We start from the raw sequence: 19587 nt of genomic DNA, 5'->3' as shown, positions 1-19587 counted from the left end.
ATGTTTCATTGTCAACATTCTTCAAGTGCATATTGTGTGAGCTTTACCTAATTAGTGACTGCAAGGACTTCTGAAACACAAACTGCTGTTTGCCTGTTATATACTCCTTTTGCCCCAGTACCTGTTGATATGGAAATCATGATCAAGAAAGATTTACATGGGTCAACTATTAAGTGCTTCTCCCACTTTTTGGTAGGCTTGCAGCACATGAGTTGAAGCCGCCAATGAATTAGACTTGGACACGTGAATAGAAAAATCTCTAAAATGCAAATACTAAGACTTCATGTTTTGTTTGTGTGCATTCACAAGGGTTGTAACTGGGAATACCTATTACAAAGTGTGGAGTTTATTTTGTGAAAAGTTTTAGAGCCTTACTAGTGCCCATTTCTTAGAGAAGAACGTTGCGAGAACAATTTTGGCAGCTGTGACTGTACAGCAAAGGTCGAGATCAGCCGTGGGCAAACTACTGCCTGCGGGCCGGATCCGGCCCGTTTGAAATGAATAAAACTAAAAAAAAAAAGACCGTACCCTTTTATGTAATGATGTTTACTTTGAATTTATATTAGTTCACACAAACACTCCATCCATGCTTTTGTTCCGGCCCTCCGGTCCAGTTTAAGAACCCATTGTGGCCCTCGAGTCAAGAAGTTTGCCCACCTCTGGTCTAGATGAAGAGTCACAGAATCTTGACACATGAAAAGCCAAATTTTCTTTCAAAGTTGATTGAGGAGAAACTGTATGATTCCCTTAATAAAAATCTCTATAAAATATATTTCACAACATTTGTTATTTTCGCTAAAGGAGAAAAATGTCCTACGAAATTTGATGCCTGCATGTTTCTTCAACCCCATAATTTATATTCTCTTTTTAGAAAATTTTTTTACTACATGTATCAAATTATTATGTTGTACACCTAAGACTCATACAATGTTACGTTTCAGTTATATCTCAATGAAACTTGAGAAAATGACTAAGAGAAACATTTTTTGAAAACTGTGTTTCCAATAGTTCTTTATCATTTTGAGAATTTTTGAAGATTTCTGATAATAAAACTATTCAGTTTTTTGGATTTTAAGGATTATCTTACTTAGTAAAGTGCCAATTAGAAACTAAGTTTTTCATCTTCATTTTACTTCTACTTTTGGGGAGATTTCCTTAACTCTACCTAGTAAAACCTGTGTGTGATTTCTACTACCATGTTGTTAGGTTTAAAGCGTATTTCTTGTGTTCCAATTCTCCCTCCTGATTTTATTTTCTTCTCTCTATTATTGTTTTTTTTCTCCCTTTATTATTATTATTATTAAAATATATTTTATTGATTTTTCACAGAGAGGAAGAGAGAGGGATAGAGAGTTAGATACATAGATAAGAGAGAAACATTGATCAGCTGCCCCTTGCACACCTCCTACTGGGGATATTCCCGCAACCAAGGTACATGCCCTTGGCCAGAATCGAACCTGGGACCTTTCAGTCCACAGGCCGATGCTCTATACACTGAGCCAAACCGGTCAGGGCTATTATTATTTTTTTAATAAATATTTATTGTTCAGATTATTACACTTGTTCCTCTTTTTCTCTCTATAGCTCCCCTCCACCCAGTTCCCACCCCACCCTCTGCCCTTACCCCCCCACTGTCCTCATCCATAGGTGTACGATTTTTGTCCAGTCTCTTCCCACACCCCCCACACCCCTTTCCCCCTGAGAATTGTCAGTCCACTCCCTTTCCATGCCCCTGATTCTATTATATTCACCAGTTTACTCTGTTCATCAGATTTTTTATTCACTTGATTCTTAGATTCACTTGTTGATAGTTATGTATTTGTTGTTCATAATTTTTATCTTTACCTTTTTCTTCTTCTTCCTCTTCTTAAAGAATACCTTTCAGCATTTCATATAATGCTGGTTTGGTGGTGATGAACTCCTTTAGCTTTTTCTTATCATGTGAAGTTCTTTGTCTGACCTTCAATTCTGAATGATAGCTTTGCTGGGTAAAGTAATCTTGGTTGTAGGTTCTTGGCATTCATCATTTTGAATATTTCTTGCCACTCCCTTCTGGCCTGCATAGTTTCTGTTGAGAAATCAGCTGACAGTCGTATGGGTACTCCCTTGTAGGTAACTGTTTTTCTCTTGCTGCTTTTAAGATTCTCTCTTTGTCTTTTGCTCTTGGCATTTTAATTATGATGTGTCTTGGTGGTCCTCTTTAGATTCCTTTTGTTTGGACTTCTCTGCGCTTCCTGGACTTATAAGTCTATTTCTTTCACCAGGTAAGGGAAGTTTTCTGTCATTATTTCTTCAAATAGGTTTTCAATGTCTTGCTCTCTCTCTTCTTCTGGGACCCCCATAATTCGGATGTTGGTATGCTTGAAGTTGTGCCAGAGGCTCCTTACACTATCTTCATATTTTTGGATTCTTTTTTCTTTTTGCTTTTCCGGTTCGGTGTTTTTTGCTTCTTCGTATTTCAAATCTTTGACTTGATTCTTGGGATCCTCTGGTCTTCTGTTGGATCTCTGTATAATATTCTTTATTTCAGTCAGTGTATGCTTAATTTCTAGTTGGTCCTTTTTCATATCCTTGAGGGTCTCACTAGATTTCTTGAGGGTCTCACTAAATTTATCGGCGGTTTCTAGAAAATTCTTGAAAAACCTTATAACCGTGGTTTTGAACTCTGTATCCAGTAGTTTACTTTCCTCCATTTCTGTCATTGGTGGCCTGTTTCTTTGTCTCCGAATTTTGGCTACTTCCCTGTGTTGATAGAGTGGCTTTGTGTGCTAGGTGTCCTATAAGGCCCAGTGGCTCAGCCTCCCCAATTACCTGAGGTGGACACTCTTGGTGCACCCCTTTGTGGTCTTTGTGCACAGTCTTGTTGTAGTTAAGCCTTGATTGTTGTTGGTATCATTGGGAGGAATTGGCCTCCAGGCCAATTGGCTGTGAGAATCAGCTGTGTCTATGGTGGGAGAACTTCTGTGCTGGAGACACCCTTAAGGGGCAAGACTTGCTTCAGTGGGGCTTTGGTGCTCACTGAGTCTGCCCCCTGAGTGTGTCCCTTATGGATCTGAGGAGTAGTAACCTGGATGGTCCCACTCTGACCACTGGGTACAGTGGCTCTTGAATCTCTAAGGAGGTGCTAATTTAGCCTCTTCCTGAGGCTACCCAGCAGGAGCTACAGAGAGATCTTCAGATTCCTTTTCCTTGTTTGGGGTTTGGAGGTGCCCAGATGAAACTCAGCTGTGAAGCAATGCAAGCTGCTGTGGGGCCTTGGGCCTTCTTTTGGATGTCTTGGGTCTCTCTGACCCAGTTGCAGTTTGTTAGGTAATTTTAGATTGCAAAGGGCCAGTCCATTCATATGCAAAAGCCTCTGCACACAGCTTAGGTGGGGTGGGGTCTCAGGGAATCAACAGGGTGGAGCAAACAGCTATGGCTGATCCTCAGCCCTAACCTAAGAGGCCCCAGGTCTCAGTGTCCCGCAGTAATCGCTGCAAGCACCTCTGAGAGAAAGCTGCCCTCGAGTTCTGCCCGATGCTAGATAGTCCAGTTTCTCCCTGTATGAGTCTGGGTCCCCAGAGACTTACCCATAACTGGAGTTCAGAGCCGTTGGGAGCTTGTGTCTCCTTCCTGATTGAAAAAGACAACCGTGTCCTCAGTTGCCAGCCCTTTCCACGTTCGTCTCCGTACCTCTGCACTTTACTTCTGCACCTCCTCTGAGTTTCAATGTGCTTTTCTCTTTCCTTCTAGTTGTAGAATTTCCACTCAGCCAGCCTTCCTGTGGTTCTGGATGATGTCTGTTTTGTCTTTTAGTTGTTGTTTTTGAAGTGGTTGTGCGAGGCAGCAATTTCAGGTGTTTACCTATGTTGCCATCTTGGTTTCCCTCTCCCTTTATTTTCACCTGTGCACTTCCTTTTTTTTAAAAAAAGATGACATATGTATGTGTTAGTTTACGTCATTTGTTTCAGAGGCTTCTGTTTATTATTGGTAGGCAATAAGAATAAAGCTCTAAAACTCAAATCAGACACTGCAGAGAGTCTTTTCTTATCTTCTAAATAGCTAGTATTTTATGCAAATAACATCTTCTGTTTTCTTCATTGTTTCTTCACTGATTTGCAAGGCACCTTCATCATATTCTAAACTGTCACACAAACTTTTGCTGTTTAAAAACTTCTGCCCAGTGATTTGTCTCCAGCTGTGCCACTTCCAGACCTGATTGCTGCCTCTGTCCCTCCAGTTTTCCTAGTGGGGTTTGCTCCCCAACCTCTTCGCTGTTATCACATAAGCTAGGGCTGCAGTGAGCATGGGGCTGTGCTTGTGGCTCCTGTCTTTGTCCTTTCCCCCTGCCCTGTTCCTTTGGCACATCCACCTTCAGATGTGTCAATGCGTGGATTGCTCAGATATGTCTGTGTGTTGAACAGGGAATCGTTTGTTGGATTATAGATATCCAACTTGTTGTATCTTAAAGGGGAGAGACCAAGAGGTCTTCTTTTGCTGCCATGAAGCTTACATCACCCAAATTTTCTTTTTATATGTCTTAAACATTTCTATTAATTCTTAAGTTCTTTTAGCTTATCTCCTTTATAAATTATAAATAAAAATCCCTTAATCACATTTTCTAATTGGATATTCATAGTTTTCAGAAAATTAATGATACTTTTATATGTTAAAATTTTAATTTCTGAATTCTCTTATTCATTTTAAAGATTTCTCTACTGCTGCTTTTGGGTTTCTCAGATATATAATTTTTAGTTACTGATAATTTTCATTCCTCTTTCTAGTAGTTGTCTATTTTATTTCTTTATTTTGGCTAATCATATTTTCTTGTACTACTAGAGTAATATACAACCTTTGTGGCAGTAATAGTATTTATATTATGTTCACTAATTTAGTGGGAAAATATAGTAAATTTTTTATGAGGTATATAATTGCCTTGTGGTAGGATTCATGCATTTTTTATCATGAAAATATCAACCTATTTTTTTTTTCTTAGGAAATTCTATCAAATTTCTTTTTGGCATATCATGATGATAAAAAAATGTCTTTTTCTCCCTATGAATATGGGGAAATATATGACATAAATCCTAATATTCAACTGCCTTACATTCTGGATATGAAACTTAATAATATTATTGTGAAATTCTATTTCTCTACCACGTAACACAGTTTACTAATATCTTATTTCAAAATTTGATATCAATATTTCTTAGTTAAATTATCCTGCAATTTTTTGTCATATCTTAATTATTATTTTTATATCTTTTTATTGTGCTGGCTTCAATGAAACAAGAAATGCAACTCCAAATTACATACTAACTCCATATGTTAATTACATCAAATTTTAAATAAATTTAGGGTAGAAAAAAATATGCATTGTCTCAAGACAAAGATAGCTTTTTGCTATCCCCTCTCCCTCCTCCATCCAGCTTTATATCAGGCTGTTTTCTCAGTTAGTATGATTTGTCTGTATTTTTTTTTTAACAAAATTTATTTCTATGAGTCAAGTGGAAGGGGTGTAAAAGGTGTGACTCATATAGTTATATATTGTTTTATTTAATTTTAAATGGTAGAAAGAAAGGCTACCCCAACTAGTTCATAAATAGTACATGAGTGTGGTCATATTTATTACTTTATATAGGATAAAATAATAAATCCTTTTTTACTATACTTTATCCTTTCTCTGGTACACAACCAAACCAATCTTCTACTACCACACGTGAAAAAAAAAATCCCTTTTATATTGTCACTTAAAAGTGCTAAACAGTAGCCATCCACCTTTTATGTGAGACCTTACTAGTTTGTCACTGGTATCACTGATGCTAAATTACTGATCATACAATTTCAACATCATGATACTCTTTGTAAATTGTCATTTATATTTCCTTAATATAGTTTTCCAATTGTATTCTGTTAATAGTTTGACTGACTTTGAACTTTTGAAATGAACGATTGCTAAGGCAACTGAACTTGATTTGTAAGAAAAATTAACTCATACTGTAATGGGACAGCATTTCAATGGATACTTCCCATTTTTTAAACCTCTCTTTTTAATAAAATATATTTCATTGATTTTAGAGAGGAAGGGAGAAGGGGAGGTAGAAACATCATTTATGAGAGAATCATTGACTGGCAGCTTCCTGCACACCCCCTACCAGGGATTGAGCCTGCAACCAAGGCATGTGCCCTGACTGAGAATCAAACCTTGACCTCCTGGTTCATAGGTTGATGCTCATCCACTTGGCCGGGCTTAAACCTCTCTTGAATCCACATTTATTAAATGAAATAAATATACCTTTGAGCCTGATCTCACCAATACAAGGCAGAAATGGAATTTAGTAAAAGACAATGTTAAAGTTACATGTTTGCCAGACAAAAAAGTAAAAGGACTTTACTTCAAAGCTGGTACGAAGAGAAAATGAGTTTTATATTTCTGTGTATGTCTCAATCTACAAGAAATAAGAATATTTTAAATATTCCAAGATATACTAGTAACACATTGATCCTAATCAAAGTCAGTTACTGAAAAAAAAATTAATATTGAAATCTCTATGCAGGTTTGAGGGTATAAAAAACATTATTATTAAATAAACAGTCTATAAAAAGTTGAGTAAAAGTAAGGCAATATTTTTTGGAATCTAATGTTTTGAATTTCATACTCATTGAATTCAAGTTTGTTTTTATTAAATTTTCTTTTTTATGGTTTCAATAATCTTTAAGAAATTTTTATTATTTTTCATTGCATTTGTAAATGGGCTGGTATTTACATTAACAATGAGATGTGTAGCATCTATACAACAAAGTCAGTTTGCATTTCAAATTGTGGTCAGAGTCACAATTCTGAAGATAACTCACTTTTTTAAAGTATGAAACTTTTGGTGATTCAGTAGTTTCAAAGTTAGGTTTTAAAAGTATTTCTCCTATCTCAGTCAAATAAGTAACAGAAACTTAACATTCTGGATTGGAAATACATAGAATGAAACATAATTTGATGATGGTTTTATCATCTGCCAATGATGCCATAGATGTAAATACAGACTATAAAATTTACAACTCTTAAAGATTATTTTCACCTGATTATTGTTTGTAGCAATGTTGGGAAATTGAAGAAGTCTTGCATGGAATTAGGTTTGTCAAACCACTGGTATCTGGAGCAATAAGACTGGAGAAGGCTCTGTGTAATGCAGCGACAACTTAAGTTTCCTGCAGCCATAGAGGGATAGGAAAGTAAGCTTTAATTTCAGAGCGGATGCACTCATGACCTTTCTGCCACACAGTGAGCTCTGACTAATGCTTCCACTCAAGGTGCTGCACTAATTATTAACTCAACAAGAATCTTAACTAACATATAAACAATTAAATGAAGCTTTGAGTGCAGATTTTACAGGTTTAAAGAAGATTAACCCATTAATTATAAGAAATTAGCCACATCTCTCTGTTGTTGCTATTACTAAATGACTTAGAGTACAAATTAATTTGTGGGATTTAATTACCATATTGTTATTAAAAATAAGTGTAGAAAACTCTACTAATCTGGCTTCTTATAAAAGTTCTTCTTTTGGATTAATAAGAGCTTCAAAATTTCAGGGTTAATTGGGAGGAATGATATCCCACAACCATTTTGGTAGCCACAGGCAACAATGAAATTATTCTGCTACAATTATGATTAGAAACAAATAATATTTGATAATATATCTATGTAAAATAAATATTTTAATGAAAACTGACAAATCAAATGAACCAATTTCAAAAGTAACAAACATTATGATAATCTCTAGGTCACTATAGTTGTTAGGGAATTAAGATTACAAAAATGTTAATTAAACTCAAAGTAACCACTACACTGGAAGACCCAAGATAACTTAGACATTCTGCAATTATCTTTGTTGAAACACAGACTTGGTGTTTTGCAAAGAAATCATTTGTTCTGCCTTAGTGAAGCTAATTATTCTCAGCATGCAACCACTGTTTCAAATTGCAAAAGGCACATCAGCCTTTGCTGTATGTTGTAGGAATTAAAACCCAATCAAATGAGATAATGAAGTGCATACAGAGAATATAATACCAGTTTTGCAATGCAATAAAAGTGAAAGCCATTTAAGGAAATGTTTCAAAAATCATAATTTGGAGAAGAAAAACAAGTTGTAAAGCAAATGCTTATGAGTTTATTTTAATTACTTATTGCTTAGAGGTAAGCATTGGGTTTATTTATTATGTGGTTAAGACTCTTCTTGTTAAAGACTGAGGAATATGGTGGCTAACAGCTCAACATGAAGCAGCATAATGCGGGAGCTTTTTAAATTTCATGGAAAACTAAGGAAATATTATGTATTATGTCATAGATAAGCATATACAGTGCAGGAATTTCATGGGACTACATCAAGAAAATAGTTATTAAAAATAGACTAGCATTCTTCCTCCTTTGTACTTGTATGTTCTAAAAAATAATGATTAGTGCTTCTATTCATTAAAAATCACCATCTGTTCTAACATCAACAACACGCTGCCCATTTAAAAATCTCTAGTTACTCTTTTTTGGTGAAACCTATTTTTTTTTTCTAAGAATACATGAACCATCAGTAGCCCCCATATATGCACAAAGAGCTATTGAAATATGATGGGGTCTGGGTCTGAGTTCCATTTTACTAAAGAGAAATCTCTTGTAATTGAATTAATATAATTGAGTTAATATAATTTTTTAACTGTTTGCTTTGTATTAGTTTTCTTCACACAAGCCTTTGTCAGTGATGTTTCCTGCCCCCACCAACACTATCTTTTAAGTCACATGGGGTGAAATTAAGATGGATTATAGGTTTTGTCCCTTGCTCCTTAAGGGAGAAACCAGAGTAAGCTTCCCTTTTAGCTGCCAAGAAAGTGCGGTCATCTCAGCAGCCTGGAATGTGAAAACAGCAGGATTCACACATCAGCAGTGACAACACAGAGAGCAGGAAGTTTCTGTTCATTACACACTGTGTGGGCTGCCTTTCTGGGGGAGTTTATTCTGCAAAGTATCGATTGAGGATAATGCCCACTGTTAGTTATTTACACTCCAACAGAATACCCTAGGTATTAACACATTAATAGGTTTCTCTCTTGCTCCTGTATTCTTTCTTCATATTACATTTTATCTTTGTTTACATAATGCTGGTCATAATATTATGTTGTTCTAGAGTTGAGGAACATGGCGGTTTGAATAGCACATATAGTTCCAAGCTCAGTGCCATGCGTACATGAAGTCTCAGTGAGTGATAACATGACGTGTAAGTCACTGTATCCCCAAAGCTTGACACAGTGCTTCGCAAATAGTAGGGACTCAATAAATGTTTCCCCATTGGTTGAATGAATGGGTGAATTTTCATCAAAGGTTTGATTGGGGAATATAGTAGAGATCACTTAAGAACTGTAATAAAATAATTCAGTACTATGAACTTTTCCATAACCAAATCTGGGTACAATGGAAGGGCTTAGATCTAGATATTTGGCTCGCATAAGTTTGATAGTGTTGCTCTTAAGTCTGTGTTATATTCATATTTTTTAATTTGGACTAAAAACGTAGCAACTTCAGAATATGCCAACAGCTGTAAGATGGGGTTTCTATCACTTTTCATTTAGAGACACATGTGTTTATAAGGGCATCCTGTCCACACTTTCAACCTTCTTACACTGAGTTCTGACAATCCAGCTTAGCTGCTTATGTTCATCTTTTCAGTTGAGGAAAGTAAAATTGGACCGTGAGCTATTGTTTAGCCAAAACCTGGCAGCTCTCAACCCATTATTCAACTTAAATACTTTCTTTTTTCTTTTATTATCACCTCAAATCTACTCCAACAGTTTCTGAGCCACAGATTAGCAAATGAAAGAAAAGTTATTTTCTTTGTAAATTGCCAAAGGATGCAATTGTCATATGCTGAGACAGGTTAGCATCTGTATTTCAAGGGAAAAACTTTTAGAAGTAGCAGGTCTGCCAGTAGCAATTAATTAAGAAGCTTTTCCTACTATTTTCAGTTACACACATGTACTAGCATCTTGAGAAAATTGGTAGTGATGTCTGCTGTCACCACAGGGTAGTATAGTGGATGGAGCTAATTTACTGACGTTTGTTTTTTCCTCTCAAAGTGTCATATCTTCATCTTACACTGAACTTGATTTTTCATTGTCAGACAGTGAAGTCTGCATCACTATAGATTTTTTTATTGCATTATAATGGATGATGTATGAGATGTAAGCATATCTACAAGAGTGAGTGCTCTTGCATCTGTGAATGTCAAGATGTGTTGAACAGCTGGTCTCTTCACCACCTGCTAAGCAAAAGTACAAAGAAAGGCCATTCTCTTAGCAAAGAAAGATTTATCAACTTAAAATAATCAGTAGCAAGACTGTCAACAATATTTGTCAATTTTTCTAAACCAAGTATAACTTTTATATAATAAATTTTTATCTCAAGGACAAGCTTCAGTTTTGTTTAGTTCATTTATGGGTAATTATGTATGCCAAGTTCATTCTTTCTTAGGAAAGTACTGTCCTTGAATTCATTCTGCATATCTGTCTTGAAACATTTGGGCACACTTATTCCCCTTTCTAATTACTAAATTAAAAAACAATTTAAAATTTTAGGAATATGAATATTTATTTAAATTATTTCCTTCTTTTCACAAGTACTTGTCATGTATCTATTATAGACCTTGTGCTATACATAAATTCAAGTTAGACAAGTATTTGTGTTTGTTTTTTTCAGTGCACAGTTTCTCTACAGAATCACTGATTTTCAGAAAGCTGTCTCTAATTTGGACAAAACAAAATGGATATGGAAATCATGGTATCCTGTGACTTTCAAACTCATCACTAACTACATGGGAAAGTTGTTAAACTTCTGTGTATACATAACCTAGCTACTTTTTGAAGCTTCTTTGCCGTGTAGTTTGTTAAGGTCCAGCATCATATGCTAGGCTGAGTTCTAGTTATCAGCCTGCAAACCAGGAGACAGGTGGAGCAGACCCAGCAGGGAAGATGTGCCCACCCCTTATTATTACTTTTTTTTTTTTTTTTTTTTTTAGAGAGAGAGAGTGGAAGGGAGGGTGAGGGACACAAAGAGAGCAACATCGATGTGAGAGAGACACATTGATTAGTTTCCTCCTGCTTGCGCCCCAACCACGGCCGGGGATTGAGCCTGCAACTGAGGTACAGTCCCTTTGACTGGAATCTAATCCAGGACCCTTCATTTTGCAGGCCGATGCTCTATCCACTGAGCAAAACCGGCTATGGCATAGGTGCCCATTCTTAATAGGGTTTGCTGCCTCTGAAGCCTTAAGCCTTAGAGAGTTCAGGGGAGTCTTAGGAGTCAAAGAGTTTGGGGCATCCACCCAGACAAACTTGTCCTAAAGCAGAACCCTGATCTTAGTTAGCATAACAAACCTGCCTGGTTGATCATTCAATCATCATTGCAGTTGTCAATTTTAAGTTTTCACTTTTCTTTCACTTTTTTTACTCTGCTACTGCAGGGGGCAAGAATCTCTTTTTAAGGACTCCTGGGGTTCTCAGTTGTTTGTTAAAGGCCTGTACCTTCTCATTATACATTTGTAGGGCATCAACACAACTGGTGATTATACTAGTAAATTCTGTTACACTTATATACTTTGTGCCTCTGTACTTTTCTTTATTTTCATTGTTGACACTATGCAGATGTCCCCATTTCATCCCCTTTACTCCCTTCCACCTAATCCCCCCTTCCCTCTGACCATCACCACATTGCTGCCTGTGTCCATGGGTTATGCATACATGTTCTTCGGCTAATCCCTTCTGCCTGGGTGTTCTCTACAGAAACAGTCTCCCAAGTCACCACTGGTGACATTTTTTAACACTCTGCTATTACCTTGTACCAGGCACTACTAAAGTCTCAATACCATATATGATGGGATCCTTATTATAAGATTTACAGTGAGTGATCATTCCTCAACCCTTAGAAGGATCTGAACCAAAGTATTCTACATTTTTACCTGATATTCAAAACAAGGGGTCCAACTGTTTGTGGCAGATTCTTATTGTTTCCAAACAGGCTTAGTTTTGATTAAAATGGAGAAACCATGGGACTAAGTTTCTGTGAAACAATCTGAAATTTAGAATCCATTCTCCCTTCACTACACATACCTACAAACCAGCAAACTAGCCAACCAGCCAACAAACAAACAAAACAAAGAAAAGTCATTATAAAGTAAAATACATGAAAAGGAATATAGAAGTTGACTGTTAGTCAGATTTGGGAGAGAAAATAAAATCTAGGGCTACTTATTACAAAACTAAAAAGTTAATTTTTTTTTATCTCTTAATAATTTGGTGGGTGTGGCAAGAAGTGGGGAATAGAAAAAAGCCCAAAATAAATTACGTCTACCCTAAATCTTGGTCAAGTATGACACCTAGAGGCCACAAAAACAGAATTCCTTAAATAAGGCAAGATGCATTTATGTAGAGAAAAATATTTAAAATTTTTGTTTCAAAATGGACATTGTTCAACACTACCCTACATAACACTCTATCTATGAATAACTGTATATTTCTTCACTTACTTATTGTTTTTATTCATAAAAACTGATGATATCAAAAGCTTTTCCTCTATCAAGTAATTGAGTTTTTGATGATTGATTTTAATATTGATACTAATCATTGAACATCATTATCCATATGTCTTATGAGTTATGAAATATGTTTATATGTTCATGTCCTCTAATAAAAGAGAAAACATGTGCATAGATATGTACATACCCTCCCCCACTCTCTGGAGTTTGGAAATGATAGAAAAATAATAAAGACAGATGAAAGGATACCACACGAGAGGTGATAGGTTCAGAATTGTCTCATTTCTAAACATTAAAAAATATGCTTTGCATTTTTCATCCATTGGTTTGGAAAACTTTTATAGCCCTGGCTCATTAATACGTGAACAGTTCTTCATGAAAAATGATGAACGATTTACTTCATGGCAGGCTGTACAGATGGTCAATTTAATCTGCATCCTTGAGACTTCTCATGACTAAATTTTGACATCATGTCATTAAGCATTTGTACGTTATTTATATCATACTCTAGAAAACAAAGAATGCTATGTCTTGCTCTCTTTTGCCGCCTATCAGTTTTATTGATAGGATTTACCCAGCTGGACACTATAGCTTTCACAAAGGAGCATGTATCTGAATATATATATCGCTTGTGTCTCCTCAGAGACCCATATGTTTTTGTCCTCAAGTGTAATAATGACATTGTTATAGAACAGATATGTGGCAGTGGTGGAGACAGATGTTTAGTTTCTGTAACCTTGTCCAGAGATGTCTTTACTGCTGACTGATTGTGTAGTGTATGTTTGTGTGTGATCCTTAAGCCTTGTATAAATTGGAATTCAATGAAGGAAACCAGTTGTTGGCTATTTTCAAACAGTATTGCAGAATATTCACTCTGGTTGTGTATTTTAAATGGCAGCAAGTTTTGATTTAGAAGTGGCCCCTGGCTCTTAAGTAGAATGCTTGAAATTGTGGCTATAATGTTTAAACTTTTTTCCCAATTGAGCAATTATTATACAACCATGGATAAATATAAAGATTAGAGTCTTCAATTTTCTTTTGACATTAAGCTATTAAGTATAGAGCTTCTGATGACTTTTCAAAGGGCTAAGTAATTATCCTGTATATTAAATTGTACTAAGTAGACTCCTTAGTTCTCTGTCTTCTGTTCTTACTGAGTTTCTACTTGGTGAATTGATTTGGACTTCCCAAGAATGCTTAGCATGGGCTGATATTAACAGAGTACTTCTGGTATGAAATCCTCCCTGTGCCAGTTACTGGATTTTAGGGTTTAAAGCCCTTGCTAGCTGAGAAATAAAAACAAACAGGATAGGAGAACACTGCCATTAGTGGCATTGCAGTTTTCCCGAAGAGAATAAAACCAAGCAGGTCCTATTTTCTTTGGTGTAGTAACTGTTTCTGGCTTGGTGTACTCCTTCAGAGAGCCATACATTAGTTAAGATCAACCCATAATCTTTTGATTGTTGCCTGTTTCTCACCAGTGAAGAAATAGTAATCCGAATTAGCTTATCTCTCCTAATCACAGACTCACATAGCTAGGGCTCACTGAGCTTTTAATTCCCTCCTAGAGGCCTAACAGAGTGGAAAGTAAACAAAGAAGGAATTTGCAACCTTCATCGTTGCTAATTTCCTCTGATGTCAGAATACTTAAACAGGCAGGATCTGGAAATTATTTGATCAAACCTGCTCTTAATCTAATGCACGCAGAAGGACTGTGTCTGGAATGATCTGCAAAATGACAGGCGTCCCAAGAGAGCTTTATGGAAGGTTTCCTTTTTCAGAAACAGTAGCTTCTACAATGTCAGCTCTTGGGTTGGCTCTGCTGATGGAGTACATTCATAAAAGCAGTTTTCCTGCTTTTTAAATTTTATTTTATTTGGCCAAATATTGATGACAGATGTGAATAGTTTTCTTTGGCTTTCTGTTTGCAGAGTTTTTAATGGGCTAAATGCCTTGCTATTATTTTAGCTTTACTAGGAAATGAGCTAATAAAAGGTCATAATTGGGGGGGGGGGGAAGAAAGAGAAAGGGCAAAGCATTATTGGACTTCACATACATTCCTCTGTTACTACTAGTTTAAGAAAGTGAAAACACAAAGAACAAAAGACCCAAACCCATGAGGTAATTTAGATTATATTTTTCTACACTAAGAATTCAGACAAATTAGTGCCAGGGATTTTTAAGTAAAGAATTTACTGATTTGGAGCTATCAAAAAACAAAACAAAACACACACACACACACAAAACTTAGTTTTCCCCTCAATTTTACTCATAAGTGAAAAGGCAGCCTATTTTGGACAAAAAGAAGTAGATAAAGGACTAGCATTTTTATTTACTCCATATCTGAAATACTATTTTTGATTAGTTTTAGTAAAACTATATAACTAGATAGCATTGTGAATACTTACTGCATACTAATTCTATTTTAAAAATATTAAAACACAATGTACGTTGATTTGTCAGAGTAGATCAATATCACTCATATTTTTGAGAACAGATTTAAAAAAAAACACTTAAAAAAGTGGTTAAGCATATTTCAGCAGCAAGTAAACACCTCTGTTGTTTTACTGTTTTTGTTTTGTTTCACATCTGATCATAAGTACTCCTCCCTCAAAAAAGTGATTCAGAAGATACCGGTTACAATAAATGACAAACACGAATGCTTTGTGTACATATACCCTAAGAAGAACATACCACTCGATCTAGCATTTGACTCGTTGGGTGACGAGGAATTTCAATGCCTGCTATTTGTCACGATGGAGCCTGTCGGATGATGATTCCTTTTACTAGTGTAGCCTTCCAAACATATTTCATCACACCATGTGCATGGGAGTTCTTTGGGCGGGTATGTTGCATCTGGTCGCCCCCTCTCTGTTCCGCTCGCTTCCTTTCTCGCCCTCTGGCTCTCTCCCCCCACCCCCACCTCCAGCCCCCTCTCCCTCGCTGGGCTCAGGCTCCCCCCACCCCCTCCAGCTGGCGTCGGGTGCTGCGCAGCTCCCAGACCTGGAGGACCTGCTCCGTCAGCTGGGGCCCCCTGCAGACGGCTGCTGCCCTCTCCCTCACCACTAGGACTTGCCACTGTGCGCGGAATGGCAGCCGCGGCAGCATCCGCGCCAGCGGCGGCGGCGGCGGCAGCCACGGCCACCACGGACGCTATTGTTCCCCGGTGTTAAAAGAGCTTTCCCTCCTTTTCGTGGGAAACGAACAATAGCAGGGCAGAGCTCTGCCTTCTGTACTCCTTGGGAAGACACTCGGAAGGCGCAGAAAAATTCCCTGCCGTCCGTGTTCGGGATCCGGACCCCGGAGCGGCCGCGAGCGGCATGGGGCTGCGAACGAGGCGCTTTGCGTCCCGGGGCCCGGGAGCCGCGGGCCGGTGCCAGGGCGTCCGGCAGCTGCTCCCGCCGCCGCCGCTGCCGCTGCTGCTGCTGCTGCTGTGCCTGGGCGCCTGCGGGGCTGCGGCGCCGGGCGAGGCGGACGCACCCACCCTCTATCTGTGGAAGACCGGTAAGTGGGACGGAGTTCCCCTTCTCCCCATCTTCACATCTGGGTCCACACAGCAAACTGCCGGGCTTCAGGAGGGCCCCCTGTGCTGTGGATGTTCCGGGAGTGCTGGGCTCCTAAGATACAAGTATGATCGGAGGAAGTAAATTGGGTCATGTCCGATGCTATTTGGAAAGAGAAACCTAACAACTAAGAGGCATTAGTGAGCCCCTGGAATGAGCTCGCTCTCGCAGCTCTGCAGTTAATAAGGGCAACCTGCGCTGCACTTTCTCGATGAAGTGCAGTATTTTTAACCTCTGGGTTCTCATTCTGCTATGAATTTCTTAAATCTGTTTCTAGCAAAGAGCCAGCAGACAGTTTAGCCCCGGTCTCTACTCTGTCTTGAGGCAAACTGTTTGCTCAGTGCCATGATGCAGACGGTTAGAGGATCGAATTTGCCAAGTATAGCTTTGTGATTTGTGGGACACGTGGAAACAAGCCAAACAAGGGCAGCTCTGACAGTTAACCCGCAGCCGGGGCTCCAATGAGCTCACGGAGACCAGGTGCAGCTCATTTCTTACCCAGTGAATTGCGGGATTTTTAAAGTGCACAATTGTTAGGATGTTTAAGGTTTAAACTTTTTCTGTCTGGAGAATTCTTTTGCCTTGTTTTCAACCGACAAAAGCAGCAACGAATGACTTGTCCATCTGAACCTCCTGGGTAAGTGCTGACTAGAGGTCCTGGTAGGGCAGTGACAGGCAGGAAAACAATAGAGTGAGGGATGACTACCCCCTCCCCAGCTGCTCCTTCCTTCTCCAAAGGACACTGAGGATTCTTTAGCGGACTTGAAACTTGTGATGCTTATCAGAGTGAAGTGAGAAACACTGTGCTTATTGCTTAAGGCTAGGGATCAATGTTTGGCAGTGCCTAAATATTAAGAGAAGGATGCAGTAGAGAGGAGGGAGAGAATGTATGTTTTCATCATGGGATTGCAAACAAGTTACTTCAGTGGTCTGTAGCCCTTTGCTACACAGATCAGTCTGCTCTACAATTATACCGAATTTTTAAAGAAGTTGCATCTATCCAATCCAACAACTTAGATTGAACAGAAATGGATTTAAAGCTACATAACTTGCCTTACAATCTTGGATGAAATACACACACACACACACACACACACACGTTTTTAGAAAAGCCATTTGGATTAGTGTTAGCCATTCTCCTTAACACTTGCAGTTTACAGATTAGTTGATGAGTGGATGTAGATAAAATCACATTAATTAATTTCAATTTAAAACAAATAGTTGAAGATCTCTAATTTAGCTAAAGCCATGGTTTTACTTTTCAGAAGCGCAGTCATAATAACAAACAATAACCGAACTATAATTTCCATTAAATGGTATTATTTGGATGCTTGGTAAGGGCTTGGGCAAAATAGTACTTGGCTGGTTGAAATGTGTGCCATTAAAATAACAAGAGCCAAGAAGTTATTCAGATAGAAGAAGAGTCGAGGCAACATTCACGTGCAGGAACTGAGGTGCCAATATATGTCAACATAAATGTCATGGTGGGAACACAAGCCAGTAAACAGTTTAAAATAGTGGAAAGCTGTCAGGAGCAAGGATATGGAGACCTTGGTTCCAGCACCAGTTTCAGCTCTTGCTAGCTGTAGGAACGTTGGCAGTTTACTTTTGACCCTCAGTGTTTTCAGCTGCATATAAATATGATACCTTCTCTGACTATTCATAGTGTTATCCTAAGTTACGAAGAGCAAATGAGTGAGTTATGAGAAGTAATCTGTAAACTCCAAAGTTATGTTCATGTTCAGACATACATAAGCTATATGAAGAGGATGGTAATGACATCTTTTTAATGGCGACCCTTGGTTTGGTAAAAAGAAAACAAAAAACAAAAAAAAACCACACTGAATGAAACTGGAGAGCAAAATAATGACCTCTTTCTTGTTTTTGAGAGGGAAAGGAGACATTACCATATCTATAAAAGGAATAGGGAATATTTGAAGGGGAGGGATACACTGAAAATGAAAATACTGAGATGGCAGAATCATGAGTGTTTCTCACTTGATGAAAATGAAGACCCAGAAAGGGAATTGGGAGAGAAAATGAGGTGAGACAGTCCAGGATATCTATTCCATTGGGGAAAGGTTGGTATTGGTATAGCAGATTATGGGGGTGGGGTCACATTCTTGGTGAGATCTCTGAAGTGATATAGTGAAAAGTACATAGAATGAGAAACTGGGATAGGAACTCTAACACCGTGTTCACCAAGAACAAGCTATAGAACATTGGCAAAGTCATTTAGTGCCAAAGTCATTTGGTTCTTGGTTTCCTATTTTGTAATATTCATTAATTAGAAAAGATGATATCCAAGGGCCTTGTCAGCCTGAAATTGCTTTAAATGTATGTACATGTGCATATACCATAAACACACATATATTCATATATACACATAGTGTATTTACATGCATAGATATATACATGAGCATAATATGTGAAGTTTATGACACGAATACTATATATATTATATGAAAATTTAATGTAAGTTGTATATTAAATGAAAGTTATTGTCAACCCACAACAAAAAATTATTGATGACTCACTGTGTGATTTTTATGAAGTTACTGTGGTAGTAGAAGCTATCTAGGCTATTGTCATCCCTACCTTCAAGAAACTCATAGTTGAATAATACTGTACATATACAATAATTATATCATGGCACACCATACTTTAATGAAGCACTATGAGAGCAGAGAGGTTGTGTAGCTGATAAAGGGGGTTGTGGAGGCTTTTAAAGAAAAGCTAATGTTGATCTGGATTTTGAAGGACGAGCTAGATCTTTTACTCAGGGAGGAGTAGAAGCTCATTCCAAGCAGAGGAAAGAGAAAATAAAAACGACAGGCATGACAACATTCCTAGGTCTTGGAAGGACTGTAGCTCAAGTCCAGGATGTTTGGTGGGAATGAATGGACTTAATGCCAATGAGTTCATTTGGGGGAAGAATGTAAGAAAACTTTAAAATCATGGAAAATATATTAGAGCTTAACCTTTAAGCAGGTGGAAGCCATTGGAATCTTGAGCAAAGTATTGACTTATTCTTTGCCCAGAATGGAGAGAGAGAGGTTAAGAGGCCAGAAAGGGTCAGTAAAAGAGTGACTGAGAGGCAAAGGGGAGCAAAACAAAGCTCACTGAAAATGTAGTGAAGGGTGAATAGGGGAGGACTGGGAGGTCACATTGTAGAATTCTAGCTGAGGTTTAGAGCACAGGGGTCACAGTGTCTGCCAAGGAAAGGAGAAACTAATGCTGTTAAGATCTCTACCATGTCTGCACCCAGTTACTTGAGACAGAGAATATGAAAGAAGTTAAGAGTAGGTTTCTTGGGGTTGGAGAAAAAGACTATCAGTTTAATTCTAGATATACTAAACTTGAGGTAGCAATAATCTATTAAGATGAATAGATTTATTGGGAAACTTAATGAAAGGGTGGGTAGTTTAGGAGAAAGAGTAAGGCTGATGTGTAGGCTCTCAACTCTATAAATATAT

General features: G+C 37.8%; 1 protein-coding gene across 1 annotated transcript in view; it reads left to right on the top strand.

Annotated features, from left to right (window-relative positions):
* The first annotated feature begins 15271 nt into the window (after nt 1-15271).
* The window catches only part of THSD7A (thrombospondin type 1 domain containing 7A), a 318818-nt gene continuing 314502 nt past the window's right edge, over nt 15272-19587 (top strand). The window contains exon 1 of the mRNA XM_081102812.1: nt 15272-16052. Within this exon, the coding sequence (XP_080958938.1) occupies nt 15869-16052 (184 nt within the window). The 5' untranslated portion in view covers nt 15272-15868. The remainder of the gene's footprint in view (nt 16053-19587) is intronic.

The sequence above is a fragment of the Myotis nattereri genome (assembly GCF_964212035.1).
Source record: "Myotis nattereri genome assembly, chromosome: 11".
Lineage (NCBI taxonomy): Eukaryota > Metazoa > Chordata > Mammalia > Chiroptera > Vespertilionidae > Myotis > Myotis nattereri.
This window is presented reverse-complemented; position numbering and strand designations above follow the sequence as displayed.